The 15,390-nt window shown below is 58.9% G+C and overlaps 1 protein-coding gene across 5 annotated transcripts in view; it reads left to right on the top strand.

Moving 5' to 3' along the window:
• The window catches only part of BCL9L (BCL9 like), an 80,397-nt gene extending 66,156 nt beyond the window's left edge, over positions 1-14,241 (top strand). For 3 of the 5 annotated variants that reach the window (XM_075521148.1, XM_075521150.1, XM_075521149.1), the window contains 6 exons: positions 1,556-1,678; positions 3,614-3,824; positions 4,596-4,680; positions 5,105-7,496; positions 7,982-8,242; positions 9,543-14,241. In XM_075521148.1, the coding sequence (XP_075377263.1) occupies positions 1,556-1,678; positions 3,614-3,824; positions 4,596-4,680; positions 5,105-7,496; positions 7,982-8,242; positions 9,543-10,702 (4,232 nt within the window). In that variant the 3' untranslated portion in view covers positions 10,703-14,241. The remainder of the gene's footprint in view (positions 1-1,555; positions 1,679-3,613; positions 3,825-4,595; positions 4,681-5,104; positions 7,497-7,981; positions 8,243-9,542) is intronic. The other 2 variants (XM_075521146.1, XM_075521147.1) reach the window with 2 other exon arrangements.
• The last annotated feature ends 1,149 nt before the right edge of the window (positions 14,242-15,390 follow it).

The following is a 15,390-nucleotide window of genomic DNA, read 5'->3' as shown; positions in this document are numbered from 1 at the left end:
TTTGCATCACTGCTTGTCGCATCTGCGGTTTTGGGACCAGGGTGCCTGAGCATTGTCTTTACATTTCATTCCCTAAACTGTTTGTTGCACTGAGAATCTGGGACTCTGGTTTTCACGGGCTACTGAGGCTGGCTGAGCAAGAGCCCGGTTCACTGAAACAGTACCAAACACCCCTGCTTTGCAACATGCAGACTTTCAACATGGGACCGAGTTGAGTTGTTTTCTGTCTCCTTACTGTTGGCAAAGAGCTGCCTTTGTGGTGTTCTTGCAGCTGCCCGACAACTCAGTCGCGGTTAGCGAGGAGGTGCTGCGAGGGTCGCTGTCTGAACAGTTCCGTGGTTTCGTCAGCGATGGATGACTCTTGTGTTACAGCACGTGGCTTCTGGAAAAGGGCTGAGTCAGTGCTTCCAAACCCTCTGGCTTCCCTGTCCTCACCAGCCTTCCCTGTAGCCTCCTGCGTTCCACCAAGCTCTGCGTTCAACGGCCGCGTGGGACGCTTGAGCATCTTGCGGGGGGTTGTCAGAGGAGAAATCCCAGGGGTGGCCCTGGTTCCAACTGAGGCTCACACCCGGTCCCCAAACGCAGAGCCGCTGCTCTGGCTTGTGCCCCTAAGCGTTTGGTTTCACAGCCAAAGCTGTGTTGCCTGACTAGCTTAGGCCGGAGCTGTGCCTTGGAAGAACGGGTAGAACGTACCTGAACAGACCTCCTGCCCCCAGGAAAGCTTTCTCCCCATTGTGTTATGGGGTTACTGTATGCCACGGATCATAAGCGTTTGTAGCTTTATCCCAGTATTGTCTTGTAGCCCAGACTTCCACAGGAAAATTATTAAAATGGCTGGATCAGGAATGCCCAAATCTCCTGTGGTCCTGCTGCAATGATCACGTGAGTATGGCCTGGAAACCACTAGATGATGTAAAAAAGGGAGGCCAGACAGTTATATTAGAGTTAAAGCACAGGACTGGAAGTTATCCATCCTGTGTCCGATTCCTTTCCCTGAGTCCCTGGGTGCCTTTAGGCAAGGCACTTCCTCCCTGAGCTGCATCAGCCCCATCTGAGAAATGGCGGGAGCATCCAAGTTTACAGAGGGCATAAAGGCCCCTGCCTGATCCACGCCTGCGAAGGGCAGAGTCTGTCTCTCTTGTTCCTAGAAAGGACGTGAACGTGCCCTCCCATTCCATTTTCAGGTTTTGATTGCTGAATCACAGACCCCTTAAATTTCGGGTTAATGCCCAAAGCTCTCTGGTTTGGAACAGCAGTTGGACATATCCTGTGTTTGCAGACTCCTTTCAAACAGTACGAAGTACCTCTCCTGCTGAACCGCTAGCTCTCGCAGGAGTGTCTCACCGGGCCTGGCTGCAAAGACAAGGAGCCCAGGCTGAGCAGATGCTTCAGGATCTTTACCAGGGCTGGGCAGATGCTGGTGTACGGCTTCTCGCTCAGTGCGTCCTGGCTGGGTTGGCAGCGCCAGCGTGCGGCACGCAGCCAGGCAGGGCCCCAGCCTTCCCAGCCCCTGCCAGCTCTGCTCAGCTCTTCTGATGGCTCTGTCCCTTTGCAGGTGAGGTGGCTCCCCGAAGCAAGCGGCGGTGCGTGCTGGAAAGGAAGCAGCCATACAGCGGGGACGAATGGTGCTCTGGGCCGGACAGCGAGGAGGACGACAAGCCCATCAGCAGTGCACACAGTGAGTGTCTACCTCCTTACCAGCTCAGAAGCTTGGAGAAAGCCAGGTCCCCCCTGCAGCTCGGCAGGGCAGATGGCACCGGCACCTTCAGCTTTGCCTGTGTATGCTGACTTAGCTGGGTGCGTGGCACGGTGAGCCGCTGCAGTTGGTGGTCGTTGTGCTGTGAGAATGTTGTGCTGGAGAATGTTGGTGAGGTGTGGGGCCTATTTTGTGGAGACGCTGCTGAGATGCTGGAGGGGAAGGTGTTGAGGTTGGATGTCCCTGCTGTACATTGCTCTGGCCGCACCACCGGCAGAATTGCCATCTTGAAAGCGTGCCTGGCTGAAATCTGGTTAAGCATGCCTACCCTGGGCATAGGGGCAGCCAGACCACGCGACATTGCCCCTGTTGCAGCAGCTCAGTCTGTGCCAGGCCATCCACCCGGCTCTCCGCAGCTGTGCTTCATAGAATCATAGAATCATTAAGGTTGGAAAAGACCTCTAGGATCATCTAGTCCAACCGTCAACCCAACAGCTCCATGCCTACTAAACCGTGTCCCAAAGTGCCACATCTACACGTTTTTTGAACTCCTCCAGGGATGGTGACTCAACCCCTTCCCTGGGCAAGCCTGTTCCAATGCTTGACCACCCTTTCAGTCAAGAAATTTTTCCTAATATCCAATCCAAACCTCCCCTGGTGCAACTTGAGGCCATTTCCTCTCGTCCTATCACTAGTTACTTGGGAGAAGAGACCGACCCCCACTTCTCTACACCCTCCTTTCAGGCAGTTGTAGAGAGCGATGAGGTCTCCCCTCAGCCTCCTTTTCTCCAGGCTGAACAACCCCAGGTCCCTCAGCCGCTCCCCATCAGCCTTGTGCTCCAGACCCTTCCCCAGCTCCGTTGCCCTTCTCTGGACACGCTCCAGCACCTCAATGCCCTTCTTGTACTGAGGGGACAAGAAGGCCACTGAGGCTACAGAGGCTCTCGGGGTCTTGACTGTGGTTCGGGCAGGGCTGAGCTGGCCAGGGTGTGCACCATTTCGGGCCACAAACTGCAGGTCTCTCCTGTTTTCCAAAAGCATCAAAACTCTTTGATTTCTTTGTATCTAGAATTCAGTTTACTTTCAACAGGGAGAATATCTGAGAGAACAGGGCAAGGTCCTGTGGAGCCCAGGGGCCGCGGCTGGACGGAGAACGTGGAAGCGTATAAAACCAAGCAGAGGGTGGCCTTTGTGCCTGCCAGTGCACCGTAGCCGTCCTCTCCAGGATGCTCCCTCGTGCTTCTCCAGTCCGCAGCCCTTGTGGGAAGGGATAGTGCCGCCTCCCTGCCGCAGCCCGCTCCACCATCTGCCTAATTAGAGCTGGTCAAGGTGGGGCTGTCCAGGGGCCGGGGCTGGCAGCGAGGCAGCGCCTGCATGCCCGCGCCGGCTTTCCAGTGATGTCTCCTCTCTCTCCGTGCTGCTGTGCCAGGGCTGTTGGCCTGCGGTGGGTCTGCAGGGAGGTCCGCGGTGAGGGGCTGGTGGGAGGAGAACAGGCCTGCCTCGGGGCTAGCGTGTGCGGTGTGAGGAGCGAGGCAAGAGGAAAGCCCGCGTGCTCTGGTAATTGCGAGGCTTATTCATGTTAATTGGGAATACGCTCTGATAACAGCTGACGGTTAATAGCCCCCGCTCCAGCGGGCAGCATCCCCTCCTTCCCCGCTGCCGGGGCCTCCGTCCCGCGGCCGGAGAGGCGCGGAGCCGCGGGCCCCGTGCCGGGGACCGGGAGGAGGCGGCCCCGGGGCAGCGGCCACCGGGACGGCGGGGAGGGCCGGGCGGCTGCTGCCACCTGCCGGTGGCCCGGCCGGGCAGCGGCTCTGCCCCGGGCCCGAGCGCGGCCTGCCCGGCCCCGCCGCCCCGCAGGCCCCGGCCCTGCCTGCCTCCTGCGCTGGCTTTAGCAGCTCGTCTCCTGCCCTCCCGCAGACTGTAATGTAGCAGATCCTGCGATGTCCACAGCCTCGCAGCTTGGCCCAGGGTCCAACCCGCTGCCGAACCTGAACGAGACCGGTTCCTCCAGCGTGCCTCATGGTGCTGCCCCCGGCTTACGGTCAGACGCTGCAGGAGGCGGAGGCGGCGGAACGGGAAAGCAGCCTTCGCAGTTCGTTTACGTCTTCACAACGCACCTCGCTAACACGTAAGCAGTAAACCCTGCCCGTCCTCCACCGGCGGAGGGCCGGCCTGTCACACCTGCCCGCTGTGTGCTGCACTTGAGCGCAAGAGAGCTGGACAGACCCACATCGCTTTGGTTGCACAGAGTGGGTCCCCCCGAGGTTCGGGAAGTTTGCTGGCCGCTACTGCCGGGGGGCAAACTTCGTCTTCAGTGCACGCTTCCTCCCAGCGATGCCCAGCACCGTGTTCTGTGACGTGCGCCGTTCACTACATCTAGTCAGCATCCGACGCAAACGGTCACCCAAAGCAGTACGGACTGCTGGTCTGATTCAGAAGTATCTAAGGGGGCTGGGTGTCATGGGGAGTGCCGCTTAACAACTGGCGTTCTCCACTCGATTCCTCCCTTCTGTCCTGCGTCGTCTCAGCCATGGAGTCTTAGCGAGGCTGTTTAGTTTGAGAGCTCTGCTTTACCACAGGTTTGGTGTGGTAGATCCCAGTGCGCCGCAGTGACAGCACCTTAGGGCAGCAGGCAGCGGCAGGCACAAGGCAGAGCCGAGCGCCCATCACAGGACGTGGGAAGAGGGGAATTCCAGGGCAAGCGATCATCAGTTGGAAAACCTCATTGGGGTCTGTGCAGGACAGGTGGGAGGACTCTGAGAACATCCTCCCTTCTCGGTGACTTCCAGAGACTTCCCTCTTCCCGCAGGACTGAAGAGCGGAGGTGGCAGCTGGGGCCTGGGATGGGTGGGATGGGGCGCCATTGCCTGTTCTCGAGCGGTTTGTGCTCTTTCCCCAGAGCTGCAGAAGCTGTCCTGCAGGGTCGAGCTGACTCCATTCTGGCCTACCATCAGCAGAACGTCCCACGGGCAAAGCTGGACCAGGTATACCAGCTATGAACCACATGCTTCTGTCGGCACGTGCTGCCGACTGCTGACCCTTCCCTTCTGACGTGGCCGTTCTCCCCCAGCTCTTGGCTCAGCTGTGGTGGAAAGGGGTTGACAGAACGCCCTTTCAGTGGGGTGGGAAGCTGCTTTGCCGTGGAACCTCTTTGGAGTGAGTCCTGGCTGCTGTCAGCTGTGAAAAGTTTGGGATGGGGTACGGTATGTGGCCCCACAGCCATGTGGGCAGAGAACAACGGATCATGCGTTTCCAGGGCGTGTAATAGGGCCTGCTTCTTCCCCACAAGAAATGAAGGTGAACTGCCACGGGGCATGTTTTTGGGACAGAGGGGTCTCCTGCAGGGTGCAGGGAAGAATACCTGCCCAGGGTTTTTCCTGCTCATGTTTTTTTCCTTTTCTCTGCCAGGCGCCAGCTCCTAAAGTGCTGGGGGTTGCTGAGCCGCTTCCGATTAACCCTCCTGCTGCCAACACTCCACAGTCCCAGCCACCGGCACCTCAGGCGAGTCAGCCGCAGCCGCAGCCTCCCCCGCCGCAGCCTCCGCCTCCGCCTCAGACCATCAGTCAAACACCTTTGCCTGCGCCCAGCAGCCTGCCCCAGGAAGGGACGAGTGAAGATGTCCGGAGAGATCTGACTCCCAACTCTTTGGGGAACAACAGCGGCAGCAACCAGCCTGGAAGTAACCACCCAAATACGCCCACCGCGTCTGCCAACACTATGCAGCCTGGGCAAGTGGACTCCTCCGCCACGTCCAGCTCCAGCCTCCTCGGGGAGGGCCCGGGCCCAGGGATGCCGGGGAACGGGCAGGCAGGCCTGGGCCCCAGGAACCCCATGAACTCGGAAGGGCTCTCGAAGGAGCAGCTGGAGCACCGAGAGCGCTCTCTGCAGACCCTGCGGGACATTGAGCGTCTGCTGCTGCGCAGCGGGGAGGCCGAGCCCTTCATGAAGTCCAGCCAAAACGCGGGTGAGGGCGGGACTGCCCCTCAGCCGCAGGCAGCCCCTGCCCAGCCCCCTGCGCCCCCCGCCAGCATGAAGAAGTATGAAGAGCCTCTGCAGTCCATGATCTCCCAGACCCAGAGCCTTGGTGGGCCCAGTCTGGAACACGAGGTGCCCCACCACCCAGGCACTGACATGGGGCAGCAGATGAACATGATGATGCAGCGGCTGAACCAGGACAGCCTGACACCGGAGCAAGTGGCCTGGAGGAAGTTGCAGGAAGAGTACTACGAGGAAAAGCGACGGAAAGAGGAGCAGATCAGCATCCATGGCCGGCCCATGCAGGAGATCATGATCCCGCAGTCGATGGGGAGCATGATGATGCGTGGGCCCCCGCCGCCCTACCACAGCAAGCCTGGAGAGCAGTGGCCGCCGGGGATGGGCAGCCAGCTGCGGGGACCCATAGATGTGCAGGACCCCATGCAGCTGCGGGGAGGGCCACCCTTTGCAGGGCCACGGTTCCCTGGGAATCAAATGCAGAGAGTCTCTGGCTTTGGAGGGATGCAGAACATGCCCTTGGATGCTCTTGGGCCCATGAACGCCATGCAGAGGCCGGTCAGGCCCGGCCTGGGATGGAGCGACGATATGCCTCCTATGGGAGGCCCCGGGAACTTTCCGCAAGGCACCTTGCCCTACCCATCAGGGCAAGGGGACCCCGAAAGGTTCATCAATCCCCGTGCCCGGGAGGAGATCCTGCGGCATCAGCTGATGGAGAAACGCCCAGTGGCAATGCAGAGGCCCATGGGGATGTCCGGCAGCTCCATGAGCCAGGGCATGGAAATGGAGAGGATGATACAGGCTCACAGGCAGATGGATCCATCCATGTTTGCTGGGCAGATAACGGGGGACAGCCTGAGCAGTGCCCCGATGGGAATGGATTTTGCAGGCACTCGGGGGATGCTGAGCCCCCCTATGAGTCAGTCGGGCCTTCGGGACATGGATGCACCCATGGGCCCCGGCAACCTCAACATGAACATGAATGTCAACATGAACATGAACATGAACCTCAATGTCCAGATGACCCCACAGCAGCAGATGATGATGTCGCAGAAGATGAGGGGCCCCGATATGATGGCCCACCAGGGCATGAGCCCTGAGGAGCTGGCCAGGGCGAGGGCTCAGAATGGCAATGGCAGTGCAATGCTGGGGGGACCCCAGAAAATGATGATTCCCTCCCAGTTCCCCAACCAAGGCCAGCAAGGCTTCTCGAGCGGGCAGGCGCCTTACCCCAACCTGCCCCAGGAGATGGGCAGCAGCTCGGACATGTTCAGCCCTGAGCAGGGCACCATGCCCGTTGGGAGCATCGGTGGCACCACCAGGCTCAGCCACATCCCTCTGCCCCCGGCCTCCAATCCCACCCCCACGCAAGGGGGCAACCTGGCCAACATGCACCCGGCCCCTTCCCGGGGGCTGGGCCGCCGGCCCTCTGACCTCACCATCAACATCAGCCAGATGAACTCCCCCAGCATGGGACACCTCAAGTCTCCCACCCTCAGCCAGGTGCACTCGCCACTGGTCACCTCTCCCTCTGCCAACCTCAAGTCCCCACAGACGCCCTCGCAGATGGTCAGCATGCCACCTTCAAACCAGTCTGGACCCCTCAAATCCCCCCAGGTGATGAGCTCCTCGCTTAACGTCCGGTCTCCAACTGGCTCGCCAAGCCGCCTGAAGTCCCCTTCTATGGCTGTTCCTTCCCCTGGTTGGGTGCCGTCTCCCAAAGCCACCATGCCCAGCCCAGGAGTCAACCAGAGCAAGCAGACTCTCAGCATGAACTCGTCTGCTTCCATGGGAGGACTGGATCAGGGTACGCCGGGTATCTTGTGTGCCAGCGCGCGCGCGTGCTCGGTTTTGGTGAGCGTGTGGACGGTGTTTCTCTCCAGCCCGCGTGCTCTCACAGGAGCAGGGAGACGCTCGTGCCTGTGCGCGCCCTTACGGCTCGTGGAGCGGGTCTTTTTTCCCAGGAGTCCGAACAGGGCCTTTTCAGGTGCCTGGCAGGGCAAACGGAGCAGCTTTTACTTCAACCCCGGCTCACGCTCTGTGATACAGGCAGCAACAGATGTGTCTGTGCTGGGCAGTCGGGGGCAGTTTGAAGTGGAAGTCCATCACCGTTCTGGAGCAGGGTCTCCGCATGAGCCCCCTGAGAGTCCGGAGGATGCTGGTCTGTGCCAGCTCTGCGTTTTGCAGCCTCCTCTGGTCACTGCTGTCAGAAGGAGGGGACGGGGTTGCTGTCTGACGGGAGCAAGCCACGGCGTGCGGGCGGTACTAAGCTGGTCTCTCTCTTGCTTGCAGGTTCCCTCCCTTCCGGGCCCCGGAGCAGCTCTTCCGCACCAGCCAGCAACACCTCTGGCACCATGAATCCCAACATGCCTTTTACTTCCTCTCCAGATCCATCCCCATCCCAGAACCCCCTCTCGCTGATGATGTCCCAGATGTCCAAGTATGCTATGCCCAGCTCCACACCGCTTTACCACAATGCCATCAAAACCATCGCCACCTCTGATGACGAGCTGCTGCCGGACAGGCCTATGCTCCCGCCTGGCAGCATGTCAGGTACATACTTCTGGGGCTGGGCTTGCGAGGGGTTGGACCGTCTTGTGGCTGCCAGCAGGCCTGAGGCACCAGGTGGAGGAGGCATTAGAAACTGCGTTCTCCCACTGACTGCCACATCAAATAGCTTAAATTTGCCCTCGTTCGTAATAGCCTGCTCGCTTCTCCACCCTGTGCCCAGGCTGTCCGCCAGCTTTTGGCTTGGGTGTGCTGTCTGGAAGGACACGAGCCAGTCTGGCATTTGAGGCACCCTTCTTCCACGAGCTCTGGAAGTTTTCGGAACTACCTTGACCCCGTGCGGACGCGTTGGCCCTGGATTTTCACGGCTCCTGGAGTTACCTCAGGCCCAGGACTTGCGGGGAGAGGTCTGCTGCTTGGAGCCCTTGTGTTCTCGTGCAGCGGGACAGGGACGCTCTGAACAGGGTTTGGGAGTCTGGTGTTCTGAGTGGAGCCCAGGTGCCTGTGCAGGCCAGGCTGTGTCGTAGCATAGTTCTGATTTCAGCAGGCAACAGCCAGATACGCTCCGCTAGCTGGTGGCAGGGGTGAGGACAGCTAGGCAAATGAGTGTTTTTCGTCACTTGGTGACCAGCCTGAAGGGGAATTCCAGCACGCTGTACCACTTGATTTAGGGGTTTAAAGGTGTCTGCTAAATATTTTTGGCAGTTTTCAAAATGAAAAATCAACTTTTTGACTCTTTCACTGCAGAGTAGTCACTTAGGTTGACCGCAGGCATGCAAATGCATTGGCTCACTCCTAACCCGAACCCCTCCACAGGCACTGCTCGCTCTGCTGTACCGATGAGCACAGTCCTCCCCTCCCGCACAGCACCTGCGTTGGGCTGCCGACTCTTCTGCTTTTTTTCTCCTCGCCCCCTGAGGCCGTGTGGTCACAGGAGCTTGCCGGGTGGCTAACCCTGCAGGCAGGCAGCGGTGAAGGGTCACTCCTCGGTGCCTTCCAGGCAGCTGAGAGCCCTGCTGAGATCGTGGTGTAGGGCTGTCCCAACACCCAGAGCCAGCCGGGACTCTGAAATCAGTGGGCTGTAAGGAACTACAAATCCAGCGTGGCACTGGATGAAGCTGGAATAGCTCTCTGCTGCTGGTGGGCTTGGGGAGCTGGAGCCTGGGGCGCTTTTTCCTGGCGTCGGTGCTTTGCAAGCCCGTCTCGCGGCCGCTTACTGGGCATCGCGCTCCGCGCTCAGGGCTTTCTGAGCAGGAGTGCTCGGCAGGCTTCCAGGGTGTGGATTTTGCAGCCCGGAGCGGTCTGCGGGCAGAGTAAACTCATCTCTCTTTTTTCCTCTCCTTAGGCGTGACGGGGAATCAGACGAATCAACTGCACTTGAACTCCGTGGGGCCTGGATCCTCTCAGAGCCCCATGGGAATGAACCTGCCTGGTCAGCAACCCCTCTCCCACGAACCGCCCCCCACTTCCATGATGTCCTCCCCGAACCCTCTGGGCTCCAACATTCCTATGCACCCGAGTGCGCCAGGGGCGGGCGTGCCCCCCCAGAACCCCATGATGCTGCCCCCGGGGCCCCAGGACTCCTTGAACCAGCAGTGCGGCCCCGTGCCCAACAGTTCGCAGATGATTCCTTCCAACCAGCTCGTGTTCCCCCGCATGCAGCAGCCCCACAACGCCATGCCGTCTCCCGCCGGAGGCATGCCCATGGCCCCTGGTGGGGGAGGCGGCCCTGGCATGCAGCAGCATTACCCGCCGGGGATGCCCTTGCCGCCTGAGGACCTTCCCTCCCAGCAGCCCAGCCAGATGCCCCCTCAGCAGCACATGATGGGCAAGAACATCCCTCCTCGGATCGGCGAGCCCTACCCGCCCGTGCTTCCGGGGGTGGCGTCGGTGCTGAACGACCCCGAGCTCAGCGAGGTCATCCGCCCCACGCCCACGGGTATCCCCGAGTTTGACCTGTCCAGGATCATCCCGTCAGAGAAGCCAAGCAGCACCTTGCAGTATTTCCCCAAGAGCGACAGCCAAGCGCCCAAATCGCAGCCTTCCAACCTCCACCTCATGAACCTGCAGAACATGATGGCTGACCAGCCCCCGGTGCGGCCAGGTATGAATGCCCCCAGCCTCCCCGGGCAGCAGGGCGTGCAGAGGGGACTCGGCATGCCCATGTGCCATCCCGGACAAGTGCCCATGCTGGGCAGGACAGGCATACCGCCCCAGCAAGGCATGATGGGCAACAGCATGCACCAGGGCATGATGTCTCCGCAGCAGAGCCTGATGGCCCAGCAGAATTTCATGCTGATGCAGGCCAAGCAGAGGAGCATGTCTGTGTCGGGGGAGATGTACGCTCAGACAGGACACATGATGTCACCTCAGGGCTCTCTCATGGGGCCCCCGCCTCAGCAGAACCTCATGGTCACGCACCAGATGAGGCAGAGGAGTGTCTCCCTGGACAGCCAGATGAGTTACATCCCCGGGCCTGGGAACATGGCGAACCTGCCTTTCTAACCCCGGCTGGCGCTCAGGGGCGGGGAGGGGTCGGGGCTGCCTGTACGGACATTTCTCAGCCTTTCTTGGAGGGCGGGTTGGGGGCCAACGCCGGTGGAGGACGCCACGTGGGATGCTTTTCATATCGGATTCGCCTCTACACAGAAAACCAGATGTGCAGTAAACTTGATGTGAATTGGGTTTCTTTTTCCTTTCTTTTTCGGGGAAGGGGAGGGTGGAGGGGCTGGGAGTGGGGCTGTTACTTTGAACCCTGCGTGGTGACCAGGGACGTCCAGACCCTGTGGCAGTTTGTAAAGTTTTCATTTATGGTTTTCCTCCGTCAAGTGTTTTTCTTTCCCTTTTTTATCTCTCTCTCTTTCCTCCTTTTTCTTTTTTTTTCTTTTTTTTTTCTTTTTTTTTTTTTTTTTTTTCTTTTTAAGCAACCAAAATGTGCAAGAGGGTTTTTGGAACTAGCTGTAAATAGGTCGCTGGGAAAGGCAAAACTTGTGCTGGTTTTTAATTGTTCTGTATTTCTGTGTTTTAATAGAAGCCTCAAAACATGTTTTACAAAAACAGAAACGAAAAACATGCTAAAGGCAACAGTGTACAAGGATTGAAAACTCTCCTTGGGGGAGGCAGGAGGATCCCCCAGGGTGCACAGGGCATTGAGAGATCCCATTGTAGAGTGACTCTGTGTCAAACCTGTGTTGTTCACGCGTCTGAACGGTTTGCATGTGCGGGGTGTATAGTTTCACGCAGATCTTAGGCCCCTGTGGAGGCTGTGCCGAGTACACGAACGCAAACAACGACCGAGGACTGTCCGTCGGGGAGGTCAGAGCTGCGGCCCCGGCGAAACGTTGCCGGAGCAGTGCTCATCCGGCGGGGCAGAGGCCGCAGCTTCATGGGATACGGCTGTCGCTGCTCCGCGGCGAAGCTGCTGTGGCTGGGACAGGGAGGATGCCGGCCCTTCGGCTGGAGAAGCAGCCAGGATCTGGGCTTCGCAGGTGATACCATGCTGGACCCAAAGGTCTCGACCGGCCGTGTCGCCTCTAGTCCCTTCTTTTCCCTTCACGCTGTGTCCCCCGTGGGGAGGGCGGTGCGGTGCGTAGGGATAGATGGGCTCCGAGATGAGTGAGGCGATGCGTTCCTGTGCTTCCGGGAGAGGCTAGCTGGGAACCCCGCTCTTTTGCAGCCTTCCTACACCAGTCCTTTACCCATCCATCGCCCTCCGCGACTGCGCCGCACCCCCTCTACCTCTGCCGGTGAATGCTCTCCCAGGTCTTCCTCACGCTGGTTGGTCCTCCTCCTCCGGAGTTTCACAGGCAGTCTTCGCTCCATCTCGCCCTGAGCTACCGGCAGCAGCCCTGCCCTACTGCACGATAGAGGTCCAGCCGTTGAAGATGACTTGTCCCTGCACGCGATACTCCACGTCAGTATAAGAGTTGTCTTGGACGGTGTCAGCGGCGCGGCCATCCTGTGCTTTGGACAGAAGAGGCCGAGGTTGCGTCACGGCCCCTCCGTTCCTAGGCTGGCGGAAGCGTGCCGTTCGGGCTTTTCTGGATTCGCTCCACCCTCCCCATCCTCCACTCCGTAAGGTCTTCCCGCACGTGGCACTGATGGTCTTTCCCGTGTTTGTTCACGGAGGGGACTGTGGGGTGACGCGCGTGCACTTCTGCACACAGTGCAGTATCTCTGGACCTCTGCGGGGACCGCGTTCCAGCATGGTGTACCCTATGGGTATCCGACGGTGAACTCGGGGCACGCGATTGCCGGAGGAACACCAGTTGGAGGATTCTCTCTGCAGAGCCAGACTCAGCATACTACCTCTCTTGTAACAGAGCTCACTTTTCCCTACTTGCTACTGCAGGGAGGAGAGGGCCTTCGGAAAGGGAGATTGTCAAGTAGCGAGCGAACAGCAACGCTTTTTATCATGTTGCAAGCTGTTCGGAAAGGCCGGCGGGTGCTGAAACGTCAACCCGGCGGCTGTCTTGATCCAGTCTGTGAGAAGATGGAGCCACAAAGTCCAGCTAGGAATACCTTGAAGCCTTGGGGCGTTTTGTAGCGAGCAGTGCTGGGTGGGAAGCGTGGGTCCGGATTCGAGGAAGGATTTCGCTCTGGTCTCCTGCTTTGTGTGGTTTTGTCGTTTACGATGTGAGCGAGCAGCATTTTCGGAGATGGCAAAACAGGAACGATCCCGGGAAGTGCTCATCCCCGCCTTGGCAGTTGGAGCACAGGAACAATCTTCAGCCCAGGCTAACGAAGCGTGCTTTGGACCTGACATGTTAGCTGGTTGGATTCTCCATCCTTTCAGAGCGTGCGTTTCACGTGGGAGGATGTGGCTCGAACAGATGTAGCTCTTTCTAAGCTTGACTTGCCTGAAAGGCTGCGGCTTCTCTTGGCTGCACTTTGGGGTGTTGGCTGCTGGTAGGTTCTCATAAACATCCAAATAGCAATGCCAGCCCCAAACCTTGCTCATCACCCACCAGCTAGTCTTGGTTAATCTGAAGCCATAATATTTTCTATACGGAAGTTTTTTTGTTTGTCTGTAGACAGCTGTTGTTTTAGCCCGGTTGAGACCTCCACGTGTCCGTATCTTCCCCGTTGTCCCTTTCACCCAGCCCGAGTGAGAAGTTGCCCAGGGCCAGCGGTCCTCACACTGTCGGCAGCGCGTTGTCCCTGGGCCAGCCAGAGCTGCGGCGCGCCGCCGTGCAGCGCTGGGGAGGTCAGCGCTGCCTGCTTGCAGGGACAGGGCAGCGCGATGCTATTTCTGCCTGGCGGCAGGAGGAAGACCTGTCCTTCTGTGACAAACGAGTAAGAAGCGAAGCCTTTTGACTCGGCAGCCCTGGGTACAAAAGGGAAATCCTGATGCTAGGTCAGAGCTGGGGACTTTGGAGCAGCAGTCGGCGCTCTTCCGCAAAATCCCACCAGCCTGGAGCCAGCCCTACCCCTACCGCTGCGATGGCTGGACAACGGGGAGATGAAGTGCCACCTAACACCCCTCTGCCCCGGGCGCTGCTCCCAACCGCGTCTGTGAACAGCAATATGGCAGCAGCTTCTCTGGAAGCTCAATAACAGCCACTCCTTGTTAGACCTGGGCAGAGTTTGCCATCAGCCGGTCGCCCACTGCCGTGAGCTGTGTCTAGTCTCGTGTCTTGTAGTTTATTGCTCGGCTTCTCAGCTTGAGTTCTGTGTACTGACTCCACCTAACCACAGTAAAAGGTTTGCCCATGTTTTAGCCATGACTTCGCCATGTTTTTCCAGCTCCAAAAAAGCATCTTTCAGTATGTCAGATAATCACACACTCGGAATTAGCTTTCACGTTGAGGTAATGGTGACTGACCTGTTCTCTGTCATCCCATGGAGAAACTTCCCCAGTCATTTTGTACCATTATATAAATATATATATAAATATAAATATATAAATACAATATGTGAAGACATCTTATTGGTTTTTATTTGAAACAATTTTTAGGCTTGTTTTTGGGTATCTGTGCTGCCTGTAATGTATTGACCTGTTTTATAGGTGCCTTTTTATTAAAAAGACAAATTTCAAAACCTGACCCTGTGCCTGTCTTCGGTGGGTGGCAAGTGACTTTCTGCGGGGCTGCAGGCAGGTGTGCTCAGCCGGCGTCACCCGCAGCAGGCTGGGGCTGATCAGAGGGGCTCAGCTGGTCCCCCAAAAAAACCTTACGGCAGGGGGGCTCTGTTTGCCAGCAGAGGAGCTCTTCTGGGTTGCAGGAGTCATCGGTGCCTAATGTATGCTGAGACTTGGCTGCAGTCGGCGTTTTCTTCCTGTGAAATTCAGGCGGCCCCGTCTCATAGCAGGGCCAGCTGTTTAGCGCCTGCCACGCTCTGTGCCGGGTGGGCGATCTGGCCCTCCTCGGCCACTTGCATGCTGGCTCCCCGGCATCGAACGAGACCCAACCGCACAGCTCGGAGCGGTTCGTTACCGTACCGTGGGCTTTGCTGCCTAAGTCCAGGCTGTGCCGGCTGTTCTCTCCCACCCTCTGCCGTGCCAGCCCATCCTCTAGCTCCCGTGGCTTAAAATGGATCATCTTGTCTAGCCTCTGCAAACAAGTAACAGTCAGGAGGCAAACAGCCTCGTTTTCCCCTCCTGCCTGCTGCCGGTCCCTGCGCACATCTGCTCCCAGCCACTTGTGCCTGGCAGGAGAGCTGCAGGCTCCCGGGCAGGGGCAGGTGAGGGAGAGCGGCTCGCCACCTCAGCTGCGAGTGCATCTTCCAGTGCTGCGGGTCCCATCTCCTGCGGCTGTGAGGCGGTTGCTGTGTTCCTCCGTCAGAAGAGAAGCTCCTGCCCTTGGCGAGATGGCTGTGAGCTCCTTGGGGGAGCTGGGACAGCGGTGCTCGGCACAGACTGGTGTGTGCCCCTGCTGCCAGGCTGGGCCCTGCCGCTTACGGGCACTGGAAGCTGGGCCAGGACTGGGGAACTGCCTTCGCAGGACGTGGGACAGGACGGTCCTCCCAGGTAGGTCGAGGGACGCGCGCAGGGCCGGGGGCTGAGGAGGGCAGGCAGGGCCACCCTGGGCACCTCAAGTCCCTGGCAGGACTGCAGAGCAGAGAGGTGACCTAGAGCAGGGACTCACTGCCCAAGCTGTCCGCTGGTGCCTGGAGCCCCACGGTTCCCCTTTGTTCTGGGCATCTTGTGGCCCGGCAAAGCTTGCGTGTGCCGTAGCTGCCACGCGCTTGTGGGG

Source organism: Mycteria americana, chromosome 19, assembly GCF_035582795.1.
Source record: "Mycteria americana isolate JAX WOST 10 ecotype Jacksonville Zoo and Gardens chromosome 19, USCA_MyAme_1.0, whole genome shotgun sequence".
Taxonomy (NCBI): Eukaryota; Metazoa; Chordata; class Aves; order Ciconiiformes; family Ciconiidae; genus Mycteria; species Mycteria americana.
The sequence above is the reverse complement of the archived record's forward strand: the minus strand, read 5'-3'. Positions and strand labels throughout refer to the sequence as shown.